Source organism: Nicotiana sylvestris, chromosome 11 (genome assembly GCF_000393655.2).
Source record: "Nicotiana sylvestris chromosome 11, ASM39365v2, whole genome shotgun sequence".
NCBI classification, from domain to species: domain Eukaryota; kingdom Viridiplantae; phylum Streptophyta; class Magnoliopsida; order Solanales; family Solanaceae; genus Nicotiana; species Nicotiana sylvestris.
In genome coordinates, this window is record NC_091067.1 from 118,783,068 (window position 1) to 118,808,890 (window position 25,823).

The window sequence follows — 25,823 nt, forward strand, 5'->3', positions numbered from 1 at the left end:
ACAGCTATTTAGAGATTAACTACTCCCTCCATTCCAAAATAAGTAATTTTTTGAATGTTTTCACACAGATTAAGAAATCCACCTTTTAGCATTAATTACTAATGGAATTGACCATATTAACCTTTATTATCTCACATAAATACTCCTAACGCATTCCAACACTATTTACTCCAGGGACAATATAGGAAAAAAATAATTAATTCATTCTTAAAATCTGAAAAAATCACTTATTTTGGACCACAAGAAAAAGGCCAAAAAATCACTTATTTTGGACCGAAGGGAGTAGTATTTATTATGTTCTGAAATTTTAAACTAAAACTCTTAACTTAAGGACATTTTTGCCCCAAAAAATTAAACTAGAAAACTGAAATATAGGACGATGCATTCGCATGTTATAAATGGGGTAAGTTTACCACGGTCGGTCAGCTAAAAAAAAATACATTCGCTAGCCAAATATACAAAAAATATACATGAAATATGTATATTATTCATTAATATAGAAAAAATATACTATAGTTTATCGGCTATTATTTTTTGAACGGCTATAATGTGTAATTTTTTCCTTATAAATATGCAAGGAAAAAGATACACATAACCAAATCCTTTTGATCCATTTACACCCCAAAAATATACATAGTATAGCTTTAGGATCGTTTGGTATGATGGATAAACAAAATAATCCTAAGATAAAAATCTAGTATCGCCTTATCCCTTGTTTGGTTACTAATCCTGATAAATTATACCAGGATTAAAAATAGCATTGGGGATAACTTATACCTGCCAAAAGGTGAAATAATAATCTCATAATAAGTTATTCCAGGATAAAGCAATAAAATTGGCAATCCCATAATTAATACAATATACCAAACAATCAATAAAAATAATACGAGAATAACTAATCTCAACATAATTAATCCCTCTTCAAACCTTAATTAGTCATCTGAAACAGCTCAAGTATATCAAGTTCCAGGGCACGTCTCATATACTTGTACGAGAAAACTAATTTCAGAACCAAAGTCCTTTTTCTTTTTACACAACTAGTATTGACCCAAAATTACGACACTTAAATTGCACATTTCATCAGCAACTTACAAGATTTAACACACAAAATAAGCAGAAAGAAAGAAAGAAAGAAAAAACAAGTTACAGATAGCAAATAGAATATAGTTATCGATGTCACCGTCTAATCCTCCAGAATTTGCTGTTTTTCAAATTCAGCCAGTGAGCTAAGACTGTTGTTTACTGTTTCATTGCTACTTCTGCACTGAAGCAACTGTTCCCTCAGACTCCGTACTAGCTCGTTTAGTCTCTGGATGTTCTTCTCCTGTGATAAAATAATCTGCAGATTTTGAAAACACCAGTTAGAGCAAGGCTATAACAAGTCTTCATTCACTATTCCGATTAAAATAAGCAGTCCCCAGTGTACTGCAATAAAACAATTGCTCTCCCGCGACCAAAAATATTAACATGAAGATTTCATAAGAAAAAAAAATTATGACCACGTTCAATAGGCCAAAGCGGAACTAATTAGCAGTGGTATGACAGAAGAATAGGGAAGAAACAAGTGCAGTAAACTTGTAATATAACCGGAGGGTTCATATTTTATCATTTAACAGTAACAAAGAGGAGTCGACTGGTATTTTGTAAGATTAGGTGTAGGGAAGAGAAGAAAACTAAGAAATTTAATTTTGAAAAGTAATGTATGATGAAAGAGAAACAAGATAGTACCAAGTGGTCGAGGACATTAAACCATCATTAAAAGCGCCAAGTTGAGCTGTAGCACTAGAAAATTTCTGGCCTATGCCGGGCCAACTCGGTTGCATTACATCTCTTTGCTCCCCACACAATTACTACATATTTTTGTTTTTTGCTTTTGGCACTTTGTCTTGCTCATACTCATTCCATTCTCAACAGAGCAGAGACTTCCGATGGAGAAAAAATTGGGAGGAGTAACTCTGATCAAAACAATCAAATATTTGTAAAATGTAGATTTTGCTTTAACTTACTAATTTCACAATCATGCGTGTTTTGTTCTTTTCTTTCAGATTTTAAAATTCAAATATATTAGTGCAAAACTTCTGCCATAGGAAAACTGAGAACAATCGCGATAGCATCTATTCTAATGAAGCATGTTATAATTAACAAGGTATGGAAGAATCAAATTAGTGCATTATTCAATGTAGTGATACATATATATACATGTACATCAGGTGCTAACTAAGGAAAGAAAATAAAAGAGATTCCTACAAATCTGCTATCTATATATGAGTTATGTACACTACTAAGAAACAATCTATGTTCATTGTGTAAAGTGTCTATGTTCATTCTGTAACACTCCCCCTCAAGCTGGAGCATATATATTGATCATGCCCAACTTGTTACAAAGATAATCAACTCGAGTGTCATTCAATGCTTTAGGGAACAAATCAACTAACTGCTCTCCTGTCTTCACGTAGCCATTGGAAATCAAGTTCTCAATCTTCTCATGAATAAAATGACAGTCAACTTCAGTATGTTTGGTTCTTTCATGATACACTGGATTTGAGGCAGTATGGACTGCAGCTTGATTATCACACCAGAGTTTTGATGGAGTAGGATGCTTCAACCCAATTTCAGTTAAAAGGTGATGTATCCATATTATCTCACATGTTGATTGTGCCATAGCTCTATACTCGGATTCTGCACTGGACCTAGATACAACATTTTGTTTCTTACTTCTCCATATACCAAGTTTCCACCAACAAATACAAGGTAACCAGTAATAAATCTTCTATCAATCTTGGATCCAGCCCAATCTGCATCTGCAAAACATTCAATACAAGAATGACCGTGATTGTTGTATAATATGCCAAATCCAGGAGCTCCTTTAAGTAACATAGGATCTGCTCCAAAGCCTCCTAGTGTTTAACTGTGGGCGCGGACATGAACTGGCTAACCATACTCACTGCAAAAGCAATATCTGGACAAGTCACAGTGAGATAGTTTAATCTCTGAACTAACCTCCTGTATTTATCTGGATCATTAAATGGATCGTCATCATCTTTCATAAGATGCAAATTAGGAACCACTGGAGTACTGCAAGGCTTGGCAGCCAGCTTACCAGTTTCTGCTAGTAAGTCAAGAATATACTTTCTCTGAGATAGAAAAAATTCCTTCTTGCTTCTAGTTATTTCTACTCCCAAGAACTATTTCAGTTGTCCCAGGTCTTTTGTATAAAACTTAGTAAGCAAGAAAGACTTGAGAGAAGGGATTCCTACATAATCACTCCCTATGATAACAATGTCATCCACATATACAACAAGGAGAATAGATCCAACTGTTGATTGCTTGTAGAAGACAAAATGATCACATTTGCTCTTTTTCAGCCCAAATTCTTGAATTGCTTCACTAAATTTACCAAAACCAAGCCTGGGGACTCTGCTTCAAGCCATATAAGGATTTCTTCAAATGACAGAACTTGCCATACTTCCCCCTGAACAACAAAACCATGTGGTTGCTCCATATATACCTCTTCATGGAGATCACCATAAAGAAAAGCATTCTTAATATCCAATTGATGCAAAGGCCAATTCTCAAAAGCAGCTACAGAAATAAACAAGCGGATAAAAGTAAGTTTGGCAACCGGAGAGAAGGTGTCTGAATAATCCACCCCATAAGTCTGAGCATATCCCTTAGCCACAAGTCTGGCCTTAAGTCTCACCACAGAGCCATCAGGATTAACTTTAACCGTGAAGACCCACTTGCATCCCACTGCTTTCTTTCCACTGGGTAAATCCACTAAATCCCAAGTGTGGTTTTTCTCTAAGGCATGTATTTTCTCAAGCATTGCTTCAAACCATCCAGGATGATTCAAAGCCTCCTTCACCGTTTTGGGTATAGAAACAAAGTCTAGAGACACAATCAAAGATCTAGACGCAGGGGACAAGTGGTCGTAGGAAACAAAATTAGCAATAGAATATGTGGATTTGCAAGTGCGTATACCTTTGCGAAGAGCAATTGGAAGGTCAAGGTTTTCCGGAGGATCAGGTGGAGGCAAATCTGATGATGAAGGAACTGATGACGAAGGAACTAGTGCAGAATATGTATCATTTGTTCGTTGCCTCCGCTAGTAAACTTGAACAATTGGTGGTCTTGCTAACACAGTTGGAGCAGGTGCTAAAGGCAGAATAATGGATTGGCGCTCGATAGAACTAGGAGATGGAGGAACATCATCTCATTGTTTTGTCAAAGTACGAGTAACCTGATATACTAGCCACTCATCTTCCTCCCCCTGACCTGTAGAAATAGGAGGTGCATAGAAGAATGGTGTAGTATCTGAAAATACCACATCAGTTGACACTAAATATTTGCCAAGTTCAGTAGAATAACACCGATAGCCCTTCTGAAGGCGAGAATAGCCAAGGAAAACACACTTCAATACCTTGGGATCTAACTTGGTAATAGACGGTCGAATATCTCAAACATAACATATGATTCCAAATACCTTAGGTTCCACCGGAAATAATGCCTTGTTTGGAAAAAGGACATTGTAAGGCACATTACCACCAAGCACAGTAGATGACATGCGATTAATCAGAAAGCAAGTCGTAGAGACCGCATCAGCCTAGAATTGTCTAGGAACCTTCATTTGGAATAAAAGTGCGCGAGCTGTCTCAAGTAGATGCATATTCTTCCTCTCAGCTACTCCTTAGAATACGCACCGAAGCGTTAAATTGAGTTTTGATTTCAGCACAGAAGGCAGAAAAGTGAGTAAACACTTCAAAGCGGCTCTTCATAAAGTAAATTCAAGTCATTCGAGAAAAATCATCTACAAAGGTGACAAAATACTTATGCCCAGTTTTGGAAACAACGGGACATGTCCCCAAACATCAAAATGAACTAACTCAAAAGCTGGCTCAACTCGTTTATTAACCCTTGGACTTAACGAGATGCGATGGTGTTTTGTAAATCGACATGACTCACAATCTAATGAAGAAATATTCTAAAACTGAGGGCAAAGCTTCTTCAACAAAGGTAAAGAGGGGTGTCCCAATCGACAATGTGCTTCAAAGGGAGACACAACACTAGAGCATGCAATAGACCGTGACTCCCATTTATCAAGGATGTAAGGATCACCAGATAAATATCCTTTACCAATAACCTGTTTTGTTGTAAGATCTAGAAACAAACAATGATCGGGAAAGAATGCAACACAACAATTAAGGTCTTTGATGATTTTACTAACAGAAATCAAGTTAAAGGCCAAGTTTGGTAGACTTAATACAGATGGCAGGGTAATAGAGGAAGTTGGTTTAACAGTCCCATATCCAACACTGCTACAAGTTGATCCATCAGCTACAGTAACTGGAGATGGTGCTTTATGCGAGCGAAAGCTAGAAAAATATTTGGATTATTTGTCATGTGATTTGTGGCACCTGAATCGATCACCCATTTATTTGAAGATGTGATAAGACATGTTTTATCTGATCCAGCAAAGGCAGTAATTGAAGAAGATTCCTTAACTGATTTATGATTTTGAAGGAATTTTAGAAACTCATCCGAAACCAAGATTGTTGGACTATGAGTTGTTACACTATTATTCTTTACCATCATTCTTTTCTTTGAATAACAAACCGATTAAATTAACAGAGGTCCCCAAAGCTAAAAGATACCAAAACAGATCTCCGGTAAACACGAAGTCAACAATCTATTTAACAGAACTTCACTCCAATAATCCACTTAACCAAATCAGAGAACCAAACAAATATGTCCCCAAATCAAATAAAATCAGAGACCAACAAAGTTTCTGATAAGGGAAGACCCAACAGATAATATCAAGTCTCAAATTGTAACAAATCGTCTTACAAGGAAGACTCAACAAATACCAATTCACAAGACAAGCAATCAGATGCAAGAATATTGTTCCATGACTAATTCAGTATCCTAAAAACAAACCAACCAGGAGAAGAACTCAAACCTGGCCAAAATTGGTGTAATACAACCTTGTCCGAGTATGTTCTTCACGAAAATAAGGTTATGTTATCAGAGGATAACCAACAATCGATCGAAAATATCAAGCTGATCTCGGAGAACAAAGCTGGACAGAGAATGAACCACACACGCACCTCACCTGTCTACCGGAAAGTTTTGGTCAACTCCGGCAAAGCTACAGATGTGGCTCTGATACCATGTAATTAACAAGGTATGGAAGAATCAAATTGGTGTATTATTCCATGTATTGATACATATATATACATGTACATCAGGTGCTAACTAAGGAAAGAAAATAAAAGAGATTCCTACAAATCTGCTATCTATTTATGGGTTATGTACACTACTAAGAAACAGTCTATGTTCATTGTGTAAAGTGTCTAGGTTCATTCTGTAACACATGTCAAATGATAAACCAGCTAAAATTAGAAAAATTTCACTATGAACACCACAACCTAAGAAATCAAACTTTTTGTCCCAAATCAAACAGGTATATATTTGGTGCAACACCAAATTTTTTTGCTCTTGAAGGAAGCAACTTTATTTACTCTACTTTTGTTGCTTTTTGTTATATTTGGAGGGTTCTTTTACCGACACAAATGCTTTTGAGTCACCTTTCCCCATCATACAAAGAGCATTGATGGGGATATGTAGATCTTGAATGACTCTAACTTGTCTGCATTTGAGCACCTCAATTCTGCCTAGTCTTACATCGAATTCATTATTGTAATATTTTTTTTTTAAAATTGAGCAAGTGTATTATTACTTCATTTTTCTAATGCTGGCAAAAATTGATATAGTTAGTTTCACTTTTATTCTAAAGCTATTAATCTCTGGAGTGTTTCTACAACACTCAAGCTCCTGGTTAGCTCATTCACTAGTTTCTCCAATTAACAGGATATCGTCCACAAATAGCATACACCATGAAACCATATCTTGTATATATGGTAACCCATCCATAATTCAAGGCAGATTCCTGACCCACGATTAAGGGAAACTCCAATACACCACTCTATTCTCGCACTTGCGACATCTCCTTCCTACAAATCCTTTTATGGTATTTATGTATCTAATAAAAATCTTTTCTTCTCCAACACCGACCAAAATACTTCTCTTGGCACTCTATCATACACTTTCTCCATGACAATAAAATAATGTGATCCACTTTGTCTCCTATACTTTCTTCAATCTTCCAACAAAATATAACCATTTGTTGTAGATCCACCGAGCATAACCTAAGCTGGTCCTCTGTCACTTTTATAATGCCTTAAGTTTACACTTCATCACTTTTTACTAAAATTTCGCCGGACGACTCACAGGTTTAATGGTACTATGATAATTTGCATAACTTTGAATATCTCATTTGTTCTTATATGTTGGCACCAACCAATGGTCTGGCATATTTCACTCCTTAATATAACATTGAATACTTTGATTCCAACCTCTCCTAGACACTTCCTAACAATAATATGGATAACATCTAGCTTACAAGCTTTTCTTACCATCGTTTTTTATGTGGTATCCTTTACTATTTGCAGGCCAAATTCTCCGAATGTAGCTAAGGTTACTATCTTCTATGGATGTATGGAGAAATTTCACCAAAAATGAAAATCTACACATTTGTTCTAGTGAATGAGTTGAGGAATTGATCAAGAAAGCCTTCCCATCTCTTTTATTCTCACAACCTCCTGTAAACCTTGTTGGAAATCATCTTTAATAGATTCAACTTAGTTTAAGTCTTTACGTCTCTTTTTACTCGAGTGTGCTTAATACATTTTATTATCCCCATTATGCATTCCTAACTTTTACTACAATCCATCTAGAATTTTATCCAAGCTTTGGTAGTAGCCTTCTTAGCTTTCCTATTAGCTCTCTTATACTCTTCCAAGACTTATCTAAATTCTGCTTTTGGAATCATTTTTATACCACTCTCCTTTTCTCTACACCTCTTCCTTCCACCACCGCGATTCTATGATAGAGATCCTAGACCTTTGTTTAGACACGCCTAGAACTTCACTTGCTACTATCATAACGTACGCTGTCATTTCCTTCAATAGCTTCTCCTTAAAAGTTATTTGGTTTATACCATTTAGTCCCACCGCCAACTTCGTTTGCTTGCAGCTCTTCTCCTCTTTCACTCTATTCTTTCGCTTCAAATCCAGAACTACAAATTATGTTGGGTAAAACGCTTCTGCTGGTATAATCTTAAGGTCTTTACATGGAACTCTGTCGCCTTTTCCGGCAAGAATGAAGTCTATTATGTTGTGGTTACTTCCACTCTTAAATGTTATCAAGCGGGACTCCCTTTTTTTTTAATGTACTATTTGTTAGCCAAAACTAAATCACAAACTAACGTGAACTCTAGAAACGCTTTTCCTTCTTCATTCTTTGGACTATAACCATATCTTCCATGTACTAGGATGAAACTGTCACTGTGTCTACCCACAAGTCCATTCAGATCTCTCCCAATAAAGATCAATTGGTCATTTGGAATCCTATTGGACCAAAATATCCATATGTCACCAAATATAATTTTGGTTTCCTTATCTAATCCTATTCACATTCATGCGGCAAGCACTTATGATGTTAATTGTCACCTTTCACCACACTAGTCCTAACAAGATAATGCTATTACCACTTCAGTTTACCTCTACAACTTATCTATAAGTCTTGGTTCTAAAATGATTACTATCTAGTTGCCATTTATCTATCCCACAATGCCACAATTAATAACTTGTATTGCCAATCAGAATCTCTCCAACTTTTTCCAAGTCTACTTAGTCTCTTGTAGACACAATATCCTCAGTTCAATGCATTTGAAAATAACATTACTAATTTCATCACATTTTAATTGTTAAGATGCTAATTTTGATTCATATTTGTGTGGGAAAAAAGTAGGAGCACAGACTAATCTGTTACTACCTTTGTTGATTTTATCATGTCACATAGTGATGGTGGGACCTCATAATTAAGAAACGATACTTTGATACATATCTCCCACCACCACAGGTATCGGGTAACTTTATCCACCAAAGTTTGGACAAATGGGAAAAAATCACCTAGTGTTTTTGCCTCGGCTGAAATTTGAACTTGAGACCTCATGGTTTTCAACCCACTTTATTGACCACCAGGTCACATCCTTGGGTGCACATCTAGAAGGCTTTATTTTTTTGTTCATTTATTTTGTCAGATATAAGCAAATGATGGCCACCTTGAAATTAGAAAATAGGGTAAAGTGCAATTTTTTTTCTGTTTGACTTTTTCTTTAATCGATATTTTTTTTCTGTTTGACTAACACTGTAGTGTATGAGCCATTTGATCATTTAGTGGGGCCTAGGGACTATGTCAACTATTAGGGGATTGCTGATGTAGAGAAGGACCTTATTATCAATTCAGCAGCTGTTCTCTCCTTCAGAAGCAAAAAATTATGATTTCCTCGATCCTATATATTTTTTTTGGGACACAAGTTCTAGAAGGCAACTCCTAGTCTGAAATCAGATGAACTCCAGGAACTTCTTGCAAGGCCCTACAAGATTAGAGCTAATAAAGATGGGTATAGTACGTTGAAAATGATAAAGATATAGCGCATGCATATCCATGTTAAATCCTCTGTGGTTGCTGCTTTATAGAAAATAACAATAAAGAAAATAAAGGATATCCTTGTAGAATTGACAGGAAATTGCTAGCTATCATGCATTGAGTGAAAATCATGGGACCGGGATTCACATTTCAGTGACAAAAAATGCTAGGTGAATTCTTCCCATCTACCTAAATTTTGGAGAATAGAGTTCCACAACACCTCTATACTGGTGGGAGACAGCAGATACTCGACAGAACAGCCAAGGTGCATGCAAGCTGCTTGGAAACCATTTTAATAATAACTATAAAAAAAGAATTGTCTAGGATTCAAAAGCCGTAAAAAGGTGAGTTCCTTTAAACTGTCAGACTTGGGAAGACAATAGTACAGCAAATAGTTTCTGACTGGTAAATAATACAATTGGATAGATTGTCCATGAGATATAGTGTAGATGGTCGTTGCTATATCTCAGTTGGTCTAAAGGTAAAGCGGAAGCGAGCCCCAGGGCGTCCATTGTGGCTGGCACATAATTTGGCCCATGCTTCAGACAATTAGGTTCCCTTAAAGGTTCTCAGTTAATGAGGGACAACTCTTGCCTATTACAAGGCCAAAGCACGCTACAACATTCATTATCTTCTCCCCGTTACCCTCAAATCCTCAATCAATAACTCTGGTTGGCAGTTGCTACTACTTTTTCTCCTGTTTCTCAGTGCTCTTCTATTGTTTAATTTATCAAGAAACGAAGTGATAATGCAAAACAAGTACACAAGAAATACCTGATAAAAAGATTCGACAAACAAAATGGAGGAGACAAATATATGTATTTCTTTCTGTACTTTTTCCCAGTTCTTTTTCTATCTCTAACAAAAACTATGTTTCGATATTAACAGAATCTCTTGTAAGGCATATACCTCATTCGTCGAGGCAGAGGCATCATCTCACAGCAAGGAGAACGAATTTCTCCGTATTTTTTGCCCTTTCTAAAAGAATGATCCAAGGATCATATTTGTAGGAGCCCTAAAGGGATGAGATTTGCTGCAGACAAAGCTTTAAAAACTGCTGCAAAGTGCATTCTATGTAAGGACAACAAACATCGAGCCTCATGTTTGTTTCCACACGGGAAAATATAGCGAGAAATACCCCCTAGGATTTCACAGATACCTATTAAAGCACATGGGATATCATAGCAAGAAATATCCCACAACAGTCTGAGTAACTTTAGAAAGGCCCATGGCATCCTCTAAAATGCTTGAATTTCTATGTTAGAATGAGGTTTAGAAAAGATACATGAAAGAGAGTCGAAAAACAGGAAAGAAACTTATAAAAACTACAAATAATTGATGTAATACATGCCATAAAAGGAATCACGCGCCAGCCCTATTATAGTTGCAAGTTCTTTCCTTGTTTTTGTCCTTGCTCTCCTCTTTCCTTTAATTATACAGTTTCAAGCCCAAAAAAAAGTTGTAACCTCAGTACTTGTGAATTTATTTATTGATTGGCTGCAACCATTGGCTAAAGCTTTCATAAAATTAGAAACTAGAGCTTCTTACATCCAGATCAAAGGCAAATGGACTACTTAAAGCCAACATGAAGGATTTGGGACTCCATGGAGCTAACTCTATGAGTAATGAGCAGTTTAGAGATACTTAGCCTTCAACAACAACAACAACATACCCAGTATTATCCCACACCGTAGAGTCTGAGGAGGGTAGTGTGTACGCAGACCTTACCCCTACCTTGTGAGGATAGAGAGGTTGTTTCCAATAGACCTTCGACTTAGAAAAGCATAAGCACCACATTAATGAAAACATAGACAAGAAGGGAAAATACCAAAAAGCCATATAAAAGCAGGATAGAAACAACAAGACAGTAAGGTGATCAACAATGAAAGAAAACAACGATTAGTCATAAAAACCTACTACCAACAGAAAGCGAGACTGCGTGTCAATACTACTGTTATGAACACTCTAGACTACCTACTCTACTACCCTAATCCTCGACCTCTATACCTTCCTATCAAGGATCATGTCCTTGGTCGGCTGAAGTTGCGTCATGTCTTGCCTAATCACCTCTCCCCACCTATTCTTTGGCCTACCTCTACCTCTCTATAGGCCCTCCAATGTCAACCTCTCACACCTACTCACTGGGGCATCTGTGCTCCTCCTCCTCACATGACTAAACCACCTAAGCCGCGCTTCCCGCATCTTGTCCTCAAAAGGGGATCACCCACCTTGTCACGAATAACCTCATTTCTGATCCTATCTAACCTGATGTACCCGCACATCCATCTCAACATCCTCATCTTTGCTACCTTCATCTTCTAGACATGAACGACTGGCCAACACTCAGCCCCATACATCATCGTTGGTCTTACCACCACTTTGTAGAGCTTTACCCTTAAGTTTCGGTGGCACTTTCTTGTCACACAAAACACCGGAAGCGAGTCACGATTTCATCCATCCCGCCTCAATACAATGTGTGACATCTTCATCAATCTCCCCATCCCCTGAATAATAGACCCAAGGTACTCAAAACTCTCTCTCCTAGGGATGACCTGCGAGTCCAGCCTCACCTTCTCTTCCCCTCCTTGAGTCTCGCCACTGAACTTACACTCTAAATATTCTATTATGGTTCTGCTCAACTTAAAACCTTTAGATTCCAAGGTCTGCCTCCATATCTCTAATTCCACGTTCACATCGTCTCGCGTCAATCAATACAATATCATCTGCAAATAGCATGCACCACGGCACCTCCCCTTGGATGTGGCGCGTCGGTACCTCCATCACCAGAGCAAACAAAAAAGGGCCGAGTGTCGACCCCTAATGCAACCCCATCATAATCGGAAAATGGTCCGAGTCCCCGCCCACCGTCCTCACTTGGGTCTTTACTCCATCATACATGTCTTTAATCAACCTAACGTAGGCAACAGGTACACCTCTAGCCTCTAAACATCTCCATAAAACCTCCCTCGAAACTTTATCGTACACCTTTTCTAGGTCGATGAACACTATATGCAAGTCCTCCTTCCTCTCACTATACTACTCCATCAATCTCCTAACAAGGTGGATGACTTCTATAGTCGAACGCCCCGGCATAAATCCAAACTGGTTCTCGAAAATAGACACACTTCTCCTCACCCTTAGCTCTACCACTCTCTCCCAGACTTTCATAGTATGGCTAAGCAGCTTGATACCCCAATAGTTATTGCAATTTTGGATATCACCCTTGTTCTTGTATATAGGAACTATCGTGCTCCACCTCAAATCTTCGGGCATTTTCTTCGATCTAAACATGACATTAAATAACCTAGTGACTAGTGAGCCACTCCAAGCCTGCCTTGCCCCCACTCTTCCAAAACTCCACCGGAATTTCATCCGGCCCGATCGTTTTGCCCATCCTCATCTTACGCATAGCCCCCGCAACTTCATCAACTCTAATCTACCTACAATAGCCAAAGTCACAACGACTTCTAGAGAGTTCCAAATCACCCAGTATAATGCTCCAGCCCCCCTCCTCGTTCAAGAGACTATGGAAGTAGGTCTGTCATCTCCGACGGATAAGCCCCTCATCCAACAAAACTCTACCTTCTTCGTCCTTGATACACTTCATTTGGTCCAAGTCACGCACCTTCCTTTCTCGCGCCTTGGCTAACCTGAACAACCTCTTATCCCTACCTCGGTCCTCGAGTTCCTCATACAAACAACTAAAAGCTGCAGTCTTGGCCGCCGTAACTGCTAGTTTTGCCTCTTTCTTAGCCAACTTATAATGCTCCCTATTCGCCCTCTTCTCCACCTCGTCTACACTTTCTACTAGCTTCAGATACGCTGCATTCTTGGTTTTTACTTTTCCTTGCACCTCTCCATTCCACCATCAGTCTTTGAGACTCATAATATCTCTCTCGCGACTTCCCTAATGCATTGTGCGGTCGTGGTCCACATAGCGCTTACGTCCCTACTACTTCTCCAAGCCCCTATAGTCACCAGCTTGACCCCCAACTCCTGCGCTTTAGCTTCCGTCAAGGCTCCCCATTTTATCCTATGCTGGCTATACATCGCCCTCTTCCTCCTCTTCCTCGTGATCTCAAGGTCCATGAATAGGAGCCTATGAAAGGTTGAGGTTCTCACTCGGGATGACCTTGCAATCCGTGCAAAGACCTCTATCGAACTTCCTGCAGAGTAAATAATCAATCTGAGTCTCGGCCACCGAACTTCGGAAGGTGACCAAATGCTCCCTCTTCTTCGGGAAACTCGAGCTTGCTATCACCAAATCAAATTCTCTAGCAAAGTCCAGCAGAGACGTTCCTCCTCCGTTTCTATCTCCAAAACCAATGCCACCATGCACATCATCATAGCCCCGACGTCGCTCCAATGTGGCCGTTGAAATCTCCTCCTATGAAAAGCTTCTCGGTATGCAGGACACCACGCACCATCTCATCCAAATCCTCCCAGAAACGCCTCTTGACTTCCTCATCCAAGCCTGCCCGGGGTGCGTATGCACTGATTATGTTCAAAGTAAAACCTCCAACAACTAGCTTAATAGTCATCAGCCTGTCATTCTCCCTCCAAACCTCCACCACTAGTTCAAGGAGGTCCTTATCAACCAAGATACCTACCTCGTTCTTGCCCCCCACCCTCCCAAAATACCAAAGTTTGAAACTGCCCACATCCCGCGCCTTATCTCCTACCCACCTAGTCTCCTGTACACAAGATATATTAATCTTCCTTTTCTCTCAGCCTAGTAACTCCCTTAGCCCTCTTAACCCCCCCCCCGCTGACACCCCGAAGACAAGAGTTTACCCTACTATCGTTCACCAAAGCCACTATAATCTAGGAGTGACAATGCAAATTTAACATAGATATAATTTAAACTCTATGAGTTCAATTTTTAAGGTTTTTAACATTGAACTCATTATATTTTTAAAGTTATGGGTTCATATCTACTATTTTTGCAATTTTTCATACTCTACAGCAAAAGTTATGGGAATCCATCACTAGAATACTACACTCGCCCTACGCACAAAAAATAGAGGCAGAGATCACTGAAAGTGAGGTAATCAAAAATTTAGTGTAAAGCATACCTTAAACTTTACAGTAAGGTCAAAACAAAGTGATCATGTGTTTTGGTTGAGTCTTCTAAGAATTTCATGGCATTTGATGTGCTTGAAGCGTTGAAAATTGGTAAGAGATATTTTGAATATTGGTCTTCATTTCTCACTCCCATATAGATTAACTCGGTTCTTCCATTCTTTGGGATTAGAAGGATCCAGTGGAAAGACTATGTCCAGCCGAAGGAAAGAATAATATGAAGATAGTTGGTTCGATAACAACATACGAAGGTATCAAAAACTAAGTACAATCCCATTCATAATTTGGTCTTGCACAAACCAAATGATCCTTTTGGGTCCATCATATTATCTCCAACTAGGCAAGTCCTAACCACATTACTAATTCTAGACCCTGTAGACTCCATATCTCCTTGTTGCTATGACTTTTTTCCAGCAAGTTTAAAACCTTAGTCAACTGCAGAATCCCTTTAACTTTCTTACTCCTAATTAATGCAGAATCTACAAATAAAGTATCGAAGTGAAAAGGACTTTAAAATCAACCTATATAAGAAACAATAGAAAGAAAAAAATTTAAAAAAAAAAAAAAGGAAAACAGATGCAAGAGGTCATTAAGTGCAGTAACACAAAACTATGATATTTCCAATTTTGTAACTAGGAAGTCTAATTAAGATATCCAATGCATATTATGTCGATTTTTCACTATCAGTCAGAGAAATATCAGTTGCGCATTTAATGATGCAAATATTCTTCAGCAAGATACAGTGACTTATTTAAATACCAATCTTCCAAACTCCCATAATTAACCATAAGCAATAAGAACCTAAACAATTAATTCAAGAGAGTCACACAATATGCAACAAAAACATGAGCACATGATTACCTTCTCTTTAACAGCTTCTTCTCTGTTTGAAATCTGTTGCTGCTTCTGAGATATACTAGGACTCGGTTCGACATCACTCACCAATTGCTGCTTCCATTCCAACTGAGATGTGATTATGAGTACAATCAACAGAAAAACAAGCAGTATTGGTCTCGACATCATTAACAAGCTACTCTCACACCACCTGCCAACAACCCCAACAAACGAAAAAGTATATACATCAAATTCAGAAACAGACACATCCACAGAATTCATAACAGAACCCACCTTCACGATAATCTAGCAAACATTAGGCGGTAGTGCCCTCATTTATTCAATAGATTATAGTAGTATCTTGAAAGTTACATTATTAAAGCTGCTTTTTTTTTTGGCAATTCAACATCAACCGAAAGAGAAAACAGGATTTATCTCAAAAGAGAAAAGAAATGAAACCCCTAAATTACAATGCTCCATACTGAAAACACAAGTAGCAAAGCAGTTAAAAAAGGGATAAAATTTAAAGAAAATCAGTAACCCTGTTATAGCAACCAAGAACTAATCTTTTTCACTGTTTATGTGAAATTCCACAAATTTCCTAGAGAACCCAAATAGAGAGTACAGATATTGAGCAAATAACTTAAAACACTCCATGAATAAAAACCCAAGTAACAGAACACTAAATAACATGGATAGAATCCTTTAAAAAGCCAATAGCCCTATTGTAGCAACAAAGGACTGATCTTTTTTCACTTTTAATTTCAAATTCCACAAATTTCCCAGAAACCCAGATAGAAATAGAGAGTACAAAAATTGACCAAAAAATCCAAAGTAACAGAACAGCTTACAACAGCGCTATAACTGTAAAGAACTGATCTTTTTCACATTTAATTAGAAATTCCACAAAAATTCCTAAAGACCCAAATGGAGAATTTAGAAATAGACCAAATAACTTAGAAGATCTAAGCTTGAAGTGGAGTTCAACTAACCATAGGTCCTGTAATTGTGAAGTACCAAAAAAGGTCTTTTTGGGTTTCACTGTTTGCTTTCTTTTTTTGAGTTTGGTGTTAGAAATTCTGGCAGTTTCAAAGAAGCAAACTGCTTTACACTAAGACAAATTCAAATTGAGATTTTGAGAGCAATAAATGATGATGGTGAATTTGTTTTGGATAATGCTTGGGGACTGATTGTGGAGGTTACAGTGAATTTTTGGACTAGTCTTTAAATTGCAAGTTTGAGAGAGATGGATTCTCCTGTTGAAGAAGAAACATTCTTGGAAATTACAACAAGTAACCACAAGTTTCATAAAAGTTAATTTCGGTCCAACTTCTTTTTTATTTTATTTATTTTATTTTATTTTGGGTCTTGGTAGGAGTGGGTTAGATAGAAAAATTAGAAGGTCAGACAGGTTGTTGGGTAAAGGGCGGAATATGTACACCTTGTTGCCACAAAAAAAAAGGACATAAATTCTTTGGAACTTAGTGATCCTTTTATTTTTATTTTTTTACTAAGAAGGGAAAAGGTCGTAGGATGAGGACAAAAACGTAGAAAACAAGAATAAATGTAGAATTTATGCTAGAGTGAATTTATCCATTCTGGATGTTTTATAGTGTATATATAAAGCCCATACAAGCTCACGTGTAAAAATAGCACGGACTAGTCAGTTTTCGGACTAGCCAGCATTTACAAAGTTATTGAAAAATAGCTATTATTTTGCTGCAACACGGAAAGTTCCAGCATAATATGCTGGAGATCGGTGTACCTGTATCAGAGGCGGATCCAGGATTTGAGGTTTATGGGTTCCTACCGTAATTTTAAATTAATATGCAATAATAATTGGGTTTACAGTTAGATATTTACAAATATTTAGTGAATTTCTTAATATAAATATAGAGTCTACGCAAAAGTTATTGTGTCACGACCTCGGTTCGCCCTCCGTGAACCATCGTGACGGCACCTAGTCTCTACGACTAGGTAAGCCTAAAACGCAGAAGAATACAATTTAAAACAAAAATAATGTAATAAAACAGCGTTTTAAAAATGTCGCTCGGCATACAAAATATAACTCTCAAATCCAATATATATATCTCTCCCAAAATCCGAAAATCCATGAATAACAAGCTAAGGATATCACATAGTGCTCTAACTCCAGAATAGTCTAAAACAAGTAAATACATAAGGGTTGTAGCTACAAGAGAGAATAGAGAGAGATTTCTCGGTCTGCGGACGCGGCAGATATACCTCGAAGCCTCCGATGGGTCGCCTCGCCTCAGGGATGGTAAGTCTGAGTCAAGGTACTTGGATCTGCACATGAAAAATATGCGCAAAAAGGGCATGAGTACACCACAACGGTACTCAGTAAGTGTCAAGCCTAACCTCGGTCGGGTACTGGCGAGGAAGGTCAGGGCCCTACTGAGGTTAAATAAAATATAAAGTTCAACAATGTAGAACATAACAGTATAAATAAGTACAACAATAAAAGTAACACAAGATATAAAGGGCAACAACAACTATTACAGAGACAAGGTAAACACAGAAAGAAATACGGTTCAGTACCAAAATAAACAATCAGGAATCTCCCAGGATATCGTCCTGTAGTCCCAAATATACATATCAATGGATCTCCCGGGATCCCGTCCCGTAGTCCAACTCATAGTGCGCAGGGATCTACCGGAATCCCGTTCTGTAGTCCCAAATATAAATACCCAGTACTGGGGAATCTACCGGGTGCATTCCCGTAGTTCCATATAACTGTGCATGGGGATCTACCGGAATCCCACATCCATAGTTCCAAAATAAACAGACAAGGGGGGAGCTACTGGAATCCCACATCCGTAGTCCTAATGTAAATACACAGCAGCGAGAAGAAAATATTCAAAAATGACAAATTTCATATTAAGGCAAACAAGTAATTCTAGCCTAGCATGCTGCACAGAATTCACGTAAGGCAGTTTGAGCAAGTAAAGTAATTAAGTCACTTAGACATGTTTTTCTAAGCTAACAACACGCTTAATAGTGCAAGTAATATAAACACGGAAAGGAAACATACTAGTAATTACTTAATGAAAATCGGATTTCCAACAATTAGCACAAGTACGCACTCGTCACCTCACGTACAAGGCATTTCAATTACCAAATATACCAAATCCTAAGGGGAAGGTCTCCCACACAAGGTTAGACAAGCCACTTACCTCGAACCGGCTCAATAATCAACCCGAGACCATGTTCTTGCTACGAGTACTCGACTCCAAATGGCTCAAATCTATTCACTTCAATTGCATAATTTAAATAACACTTCAAGTAACTGATTCTACAAAGAAATTCTAAGCTAATACGTGAAATTAGGTAAAATGACCAAAACGCCCCTCGGCCCCACATCTCGGAATCGGGTAAAATTTATATTTTCAGAATCCCCGTACTCTCATGAGTTCATGCATACCAAAATTATCCAAATCTAAGTCAAATTCACAATAAAAAGTCGAATTCTAGGTCTAAGAACTTTCTTCCAACTTTTCCCAATTTTCATCTCCAATCCGAAATTAAATGATGAAGTTAACTATAGATTGATGGAATATAACTAGAAAGGGTTAAAGAATTGTTACCCACTGATCTCCTCTTCAATTTTCTCTCAAAATTGCCCTCTCCCGAGCTCCAAATCGAATTTCCAAATTTTGAAACTAAACCCTCCAAATTTCATATTTTTGTCCAGCTGTTACCGCATATGCGATTCCCGCTTTTGCGGAACAATGGTCACATCTGCGACTTCTCACTTAAAGCCAGTTTTCGCTTCTGCGGTAGACCATCCGCACCTGCGGTCTTGCAGGTGCGATTCCCTTCTCGCATTTGCGGCTCCTGCTGGACCTCTCCAATTCCGCTTCTGCGACCACAAAGCCGCTTATGCGGCGCTGCACCTGCGGGACCCAAACCACAGGTGCAGTTATGATAGAAAACCAGCTGAAGCTGCAACCTCAAACTCCAAAATCCTTCCGTCAACCATCCGAAATTATCCCGAGGCCCCCGGTACCTCAACCAAAGGCACCAATAAGTCTAATACCATTGTCCAAACTTATACCAATCCTTAAAATACCTAAAACAACATCGAAACGACGAATCAACCACAGATTCAAGCCTAAGAACTCCAAAACTCTAGAAATACGCTTTCGATCAAAAAGTCTATCAAACCTCGTCCGAATGACCTGAAATTTTGCACACACGTCACATTCAACACTACGGATCTACTCCAACTTCCGGAATTCCATTCCAACCCTCGAATCAAAATCTCACTACCAAACCAGAAACTTCAAAATTTGACCTTTCGGCATTTCAAGCCTAAATTAGCTACTAACCTCCAAAACACAATTCGAACACGCCCCTAAGCCCGAAATCACCCAACAGAGCTAACGGAACCATCGGATTTCCATTCTGAGGTCGTCTTCACACTGTTCCAACTACGGTCAACTTTCCAACACTTAAGCTCTCATTTAGGGACTAAGTGTCACAAAACTCTCCGAAACTCAAAATCGAACATCCCGACAAATCAAAATAGCAGAAATAAACTGGGAAAAAGCAGTTAATAGGGGATCGAGGCATAAATTCTTAAGACGACCGGCTGGGTCGTTCTAGGGAACCCGTATTCTATACTCTAGGTCCGCCCCTGCCAGTGTATGAACTTCCAGCATATTACTGTAACGACCCGAACCATCGTTTCCTGTATTTTCATCCCGTATTCCCCGTTAAATGCTTATTCATGTTTCAATATGTGTACTTGGTGAATTTGAGTCAATTCGGATCGAGTTTGGTATGAAATGGGACAATTAGTCTCTTTAAGGAAGAATTAGTTTTGAAAAGTCAACTGGACGTTGACTTGTGAGTTAGAGGGATCGTAATTGAATTCCGATGATTCGGTTAGTTTTGGAGGATGATTTAAGGCCTAGGAGCGCAATCGGAATTAATTTTGGAGGTCCGGTGAAGAAATTAGCTCATTTTGGCGAAGTTAGTATTTTGGCGATTTCCGGTTGATAGGTAAAATTTTGATCCGACGGTCGGAATGGAATTCCTAGAATTTCTGTAGCTTCGTTATGTCATTTTGGACTTGTGTACAAAATTTGAAGTCAATCGAACGTGATTTGATAGGTTTCGGCATCGAAAATAGAAGTTGGAAATTCTAAAGTTCATAAAACTTGGATTGGAGGTTGATTCATGATTTTAGCATTGTTTGATGTGATTTGAGTCCTCGAGCAAGTCCGTAATGTATTTTGGTACTGTTTGGTATTATTGGTAAGGGTCCCGGGGGCCTCGGGTGTGTTTCGGATGCCCAACGGGTCATTTTTTGAAGATTTTTGCCGTTTTGAGCATAAATGTAATGATCTAAAGGTTCATTTTTAGTTCTAGAGATCAAAATTTGATTTCGAGACTTCCAGAATTTAAATCATGAATTATAGGACTGATCTGGAAATTTTGGTTTAATTTCATCAAGTCGCGATTGAGTTTTTGACGTGAAATGTGAGTTAATTGTTTAACGAGCGAAATGGGTATTGAACTGGGCAAACGAGCTCCGAATTGAGTTTCGATTGAAGGGTTGTGTTCGTATTATTATTTGTGACTCATAGGAACAAGAATCGTCTAATTCCGAGTTCGTATGATGGAGTTAGAGCCATTTTAGTGAAAAATGGTTGTGCTGCAAATTTCTTAAAAGTTGTATTTTCTGCAGCATTGAACAGTACCCGCGCGTGAACAGTAACCGCGCGGGTGAAAAGTGAACAGTGACCTCACGCGCATGAACAATGTCCCCGCGTGAACAATACCAAAAATTTCTGGACAGATTTAACGTCCAGCAGTCCGAGTTTGGTCATTTTTTTTGACTTCCAAGCTCGGATTTTGGGCGATTTTTAGCAAGAAATCTTGGGAAATCTTGAGGTAAGTCACTTGTGATTATTTCTACTCCATAATATTGAATTATCATCGAATAATCCGACTAGATTACATGTTTTTGAGGAGTAAATTGAAGATTTAGGCCTAGGGATTTGAAAATAAGATTTGAAGATTTGAAGGGTCATTTGAACTCCGATTTTGGTAAAGTTTATATGTACGGACTCGTGGCAAGACGAAGAATCCGGTGATGTGACTTTCGTAATTTTTCGAGAAGTGGGCCCGGGGCTCGGGTTTTGCGAATTTCATGAATTTCGATATTTTTCGAGTCTTTTCGATTGGGTTATATTCCCTTAGCCTATTGTAATGTATTCGTTGTGGTTTTGACCAGATTCGACGCGCGAAGAGGTAAATTCGAGAGGCAAGGGCATAGCGGAGTAGACGTTGGACCGTCTTGAGGTGAGTAATGATTTTAAATGATGCACTGAGGGTTTGAAACCCCGGATTGCACAACATACTGCTATGTTGAGATGAGACACGCGTTGTATGACGAGCGCGGGGTCATTTACTATTGGGGATTGTGACTTGGTCCATCCCAGTTGATATTTTTACCGCGTAATTGATAAAGATTTATTGTTTTTCACTATGATTGGGCTTATTGCCATATTTGGGCTTCGTGCCAATTATCTGAAATCTTTTGTGAATTTACATCACTATTTTCCTCACGAATTGAAATATTATTTGAACTCAGTCCAATTGAATTATATTATTTTGTGAACTCAACTACATTTATACTCAACTCGAGATTTAATGATATTTATAATGTTGTTGAGCTGGACACTATTGTTTTACTGATGCCCAAGAGGCTTATGATTATTTTTTAGACTGATTGAGGCCGAGGGCCATACGTGAGGATATGTTGAGTGATGTGAGGAGGCTTTCAGGCCTTGAGTGTTATATGAGGAGGCTTTCAGGCCTCGTGTGTGATGTGTGAAGGCTTTCAGGCCTATTGATATTGCGCTTCGGCTGTAGGAGCCCCTCCGGAGTCTGTACATACCCCCAGTGAGCGCAGAGTATCCAGGTGAGTTGGGAGTGGGCCTGAGAGGCCGTCGTTGTGTGTGGTGAGTTGGGAGTGAGCCCGAGGGGCTGATGTTGTGTGTTGGTGAGTTGGGAGTGAGCCCGAGGGGCTGATACTATACTGAGATTTACATATGGAGCCCGAGGGGCAAGCTTTTGATTTATCCTTACTGTGGAAATTATTTGTCTTTACTGTTTTAAAAGAAGAATTATCTGATACTCACTATTTTTACTGTATAACTGATTTTACTGCTTGGGATAGCGCTATATTGTGCCGTTATGAGATTTCATGTTTTCAGTCGTTATTTATTTTTATTACTCACTGGTTCGGAGTACTCACATTACTCTCTGCACCATGTGTGCAGATACAGGCAGAGCTGAGTTCGCTCCTGAGCGTTGATTCTTTCCAGACCAGGCGGTGACTAGGAGTAACGAGGTAGCTGTTGACGTCCGCAGCCCCGTTTTCTCCCTTATCTTTGTTATTTATGAAAATTCCAGACTTTGTAAAATATTAGTAAACTCTATAGTAGCTCATGACTTGTGACACCCCGATTTCGGGCTGAGTTGGGAGGGTTTTCCTTGTTCTATCACGTTTATTTCGCATTTAAGATTATATTGCCCATGATTTAGACTTATTCCTGCTAAGTAATATAAAGAGATGTATTGTTTTGTTGATTGGTTGGCATTGTCCTCACGAGAGGCGCCATCACGACCGGGTTGGGATTTTGGGTCGTGACAATTACGCTTGAACTCCAACATGCGTAAAGTTCCAGCATAATATACTGGAGATTGGAGCACCTGTGTATGAGCTTCCAGCATATTATGCTGGACCGATATTGATAATAGGTGAATTGGACTATAATTAGGCCCTAAAGAACCACCTTCTTGTATAGTTTTTATGGTAAAAAGTGATAACCAAATGCTCTGATTAATGTTTTTCATGCTTTGCAGGCTATATACAACAAAAGAAAGTCTATGGAGTACTTTTGGGATCAATTACGGAGAAAAAGAGGCCAATCTTACAATATCCGCTAAGTGCACCACGCGAAGGCAGCAAAACTAGAACTGGAGATGGACTGCCGCGGTCCCGGCGTAACCGCAGTCGGACCGCGGTAGGAGGCTGTTGCGGATTCTGAGAGGCTAGTTGGCCGCGGTCCTGGCGTAACCGCGGCAGGAAGCAAAAAATTGAGGGACTGAAGTGCAAAACACGAGATTTTTAGCCCCAAACCCTATAGAAAACAATAGAACTCATCCAAGGGAGGCAGACAATGTTTTAGAGAGTACTTTGGCAAGAAAAACAAGTGTGAGAGATCACCCAAAACATCATATTTTCTTCTTCTTTTTATTTTTCTTGCAGTTTTGATCATGAACATTTTTATAGTTTATTTACCCATTGTCATGAGTAGCTAAATCCTTTGTCTAGGGTTTTGATGGAACCTATTGAATGATGAACTTCTTGATTATGTTAATATAGTTCACCAGTTTAATCTCTATTTGTTCAACGTACGTGTTTGTTGTAGTTAATTGACAGGATCCTCAATTAGCTGTGCCTATTTAGTATGCATAACTCGGGAGAGAGTGTATATGTAGGTAATTGTGAACAACATCACTCCCAAAGTATAAGAGGGATTTATAACTGCGGGTTTAAAGGCGGGATTAGGGATAACGAAGTCTTGGGTGCAATCTAAAGTGAACTATAATAAACAAAGCAAGCTAGCGTATCTCGGGAGAGTGCGTCTAGTAAATTATCGTGATTACTCGGGAGAGATTCACGATAAATTGAGTGTTCATGGTTGATAGAAATGTGTTGGTAAATCTATATGAAACATAAACAGAAGGGATTCCATCAATAGGGGAAATCACTACCTTAGAACCTTCTCATTATTGTTCACAACTTAAGCATATTTAGTTTACCACTGTTTATTGACTTTCAATCTTAGTTATTAAATATACCATCAACTGTTATTCACAACGTTTGGGGAAGTTGATTCTAAAGAATTTAGTAAGTCCAACGAAAGTAATTGATAGGTGTGAGCACGTGATTTTTGCCCAAAGCAAATTATTCCCAGAAATTCAAACAAAACAATTTCTTTATTGCTTTATAATTTTTGTGAATTTTGGTGTCATTTTTATGCTAATTGTCGCATTTATATGTGCATTCTAATTCATTTGAAAAAAAAAATACAAAAATATGCATTCGCATTTAGGATTTAATTTCATATTTTTAGGATTAATTAAGGGTTAATTTGTTTTAGAGCAAAATATGAAGAAAATAACAAAAATAGTTTACTTTTGCCTTTTTAATTGTTTAAATGTGAATTCGTCTCGAAATAGTTTTTAAAATAATTTTAGAAATCAATTAGTTTAATTTTGAAATATATTAGAATTGTATTTTAATTGTTGCAATTTTATAAAATCAGAAAAAATATACAAAAATAGATAAAAGAAACAAATGAAAAAAAAAGGAAAACAAAAAAAAAAGAAATAGAGAAAGGGTTGCCCACGATTTGGGCCATGCCCAATTCATTTCACCCGGGCCCAAAATTTCTTTCTTCTTTCCCACGCCCCAGGCCCAATCCAACACAGACTAGGTCCGGGTCCTCAAAAAGTCCAAACGACGTCGTTTTCACGAAGTCCATCTCAGCCGTTGTTTCTTGATCGAACGGATGAGATCGTCTTAGGTTGTTTTATATATATATATATGTCCGAATATTCACCCCCCCTATCTCGTCTCTCAACCCCCCCCCCCCGTCCATCTCTAACCCTAAAAACAAACCGCCCCCACATCCTTCGCCGGAACCCTACCGCCAGCGAACACAACCTATGCCGTTGACCACCAAAATTTCACCGTAAATTCTCCTTCTCCTCCTCTTTCCAACCCCTATGGTCATCTCCCTCGAATCTTTCCCTATCTCCTCTAATCTTCGATGGAAGATTTTCCGGCCACGACGAGACCTACCCCAAATAACCTCAAATTAACACCATGTGACCGCCTGAGCCTCCTCTACCCAACCCCCATAGCCCTATCTCTCGAATCTGCCTGGAATAGCTCGAATATCAAATTGAAGGTTTCCGACCAAAACCCTAAGGCAAGATCTCCATGATTTTGGGCCCTAACAACCCTAACCAGGTGTTTTCTTATGAAAACACATGGTTAGAGATGTTACGGGTCAGAAATTTTGGGGGATTTGGAGGAAAACCACTGGCCGGAGCTCTTTGTGGTCAGTGGGTTCTTATTGGTATTTTTCTTTTATTTTCAATTTCTTTTTCTTTTTCTGATTTTCTGCATGTGTGAATTCCATGGTTAATGTCTTCTTAATGTGCGTTTTAATTTTTTGTCAATATTGTTCTAATCATTGTGTCCTGATTTGATTAAGTCTAGTTGTTTGTTTGATTTTAATATGTTCCGA

The 25,823-nt window shown here is 38.5% G+C and overlaps 1 protein-coding gene across 1 annotated transcript; it reads right to left on the reverse strand.

Annotated features, from left to right (window-relative positions):
* Positions 1–896: 896 nt before the first annotated feature.
* On the reverse strand, positions 897–16,711 carry LOC104248449 (uncharacterized). The gene is made up of 3 exons (XM_009804702.2): positions 16,458–16,711; positions 15,493–15,676; positions 897–1,339 (listed from the first exon to the last, which is right to left on the reverse strand). Exons 2-3 carry the CDS (start codon positions 15,652–15,654, stop codon positions 1,184–1,186), a joined length of 318 nt encoding a protein of 105 aa, XP_009803004.1. The 5' UTR covers positions 15,655–15,676; positions 16,458–16,711; the 3' UTR covers positions 897–1,183.
* Positions 16,712–25,823: the final 9,112 nt, after the last annotated feature.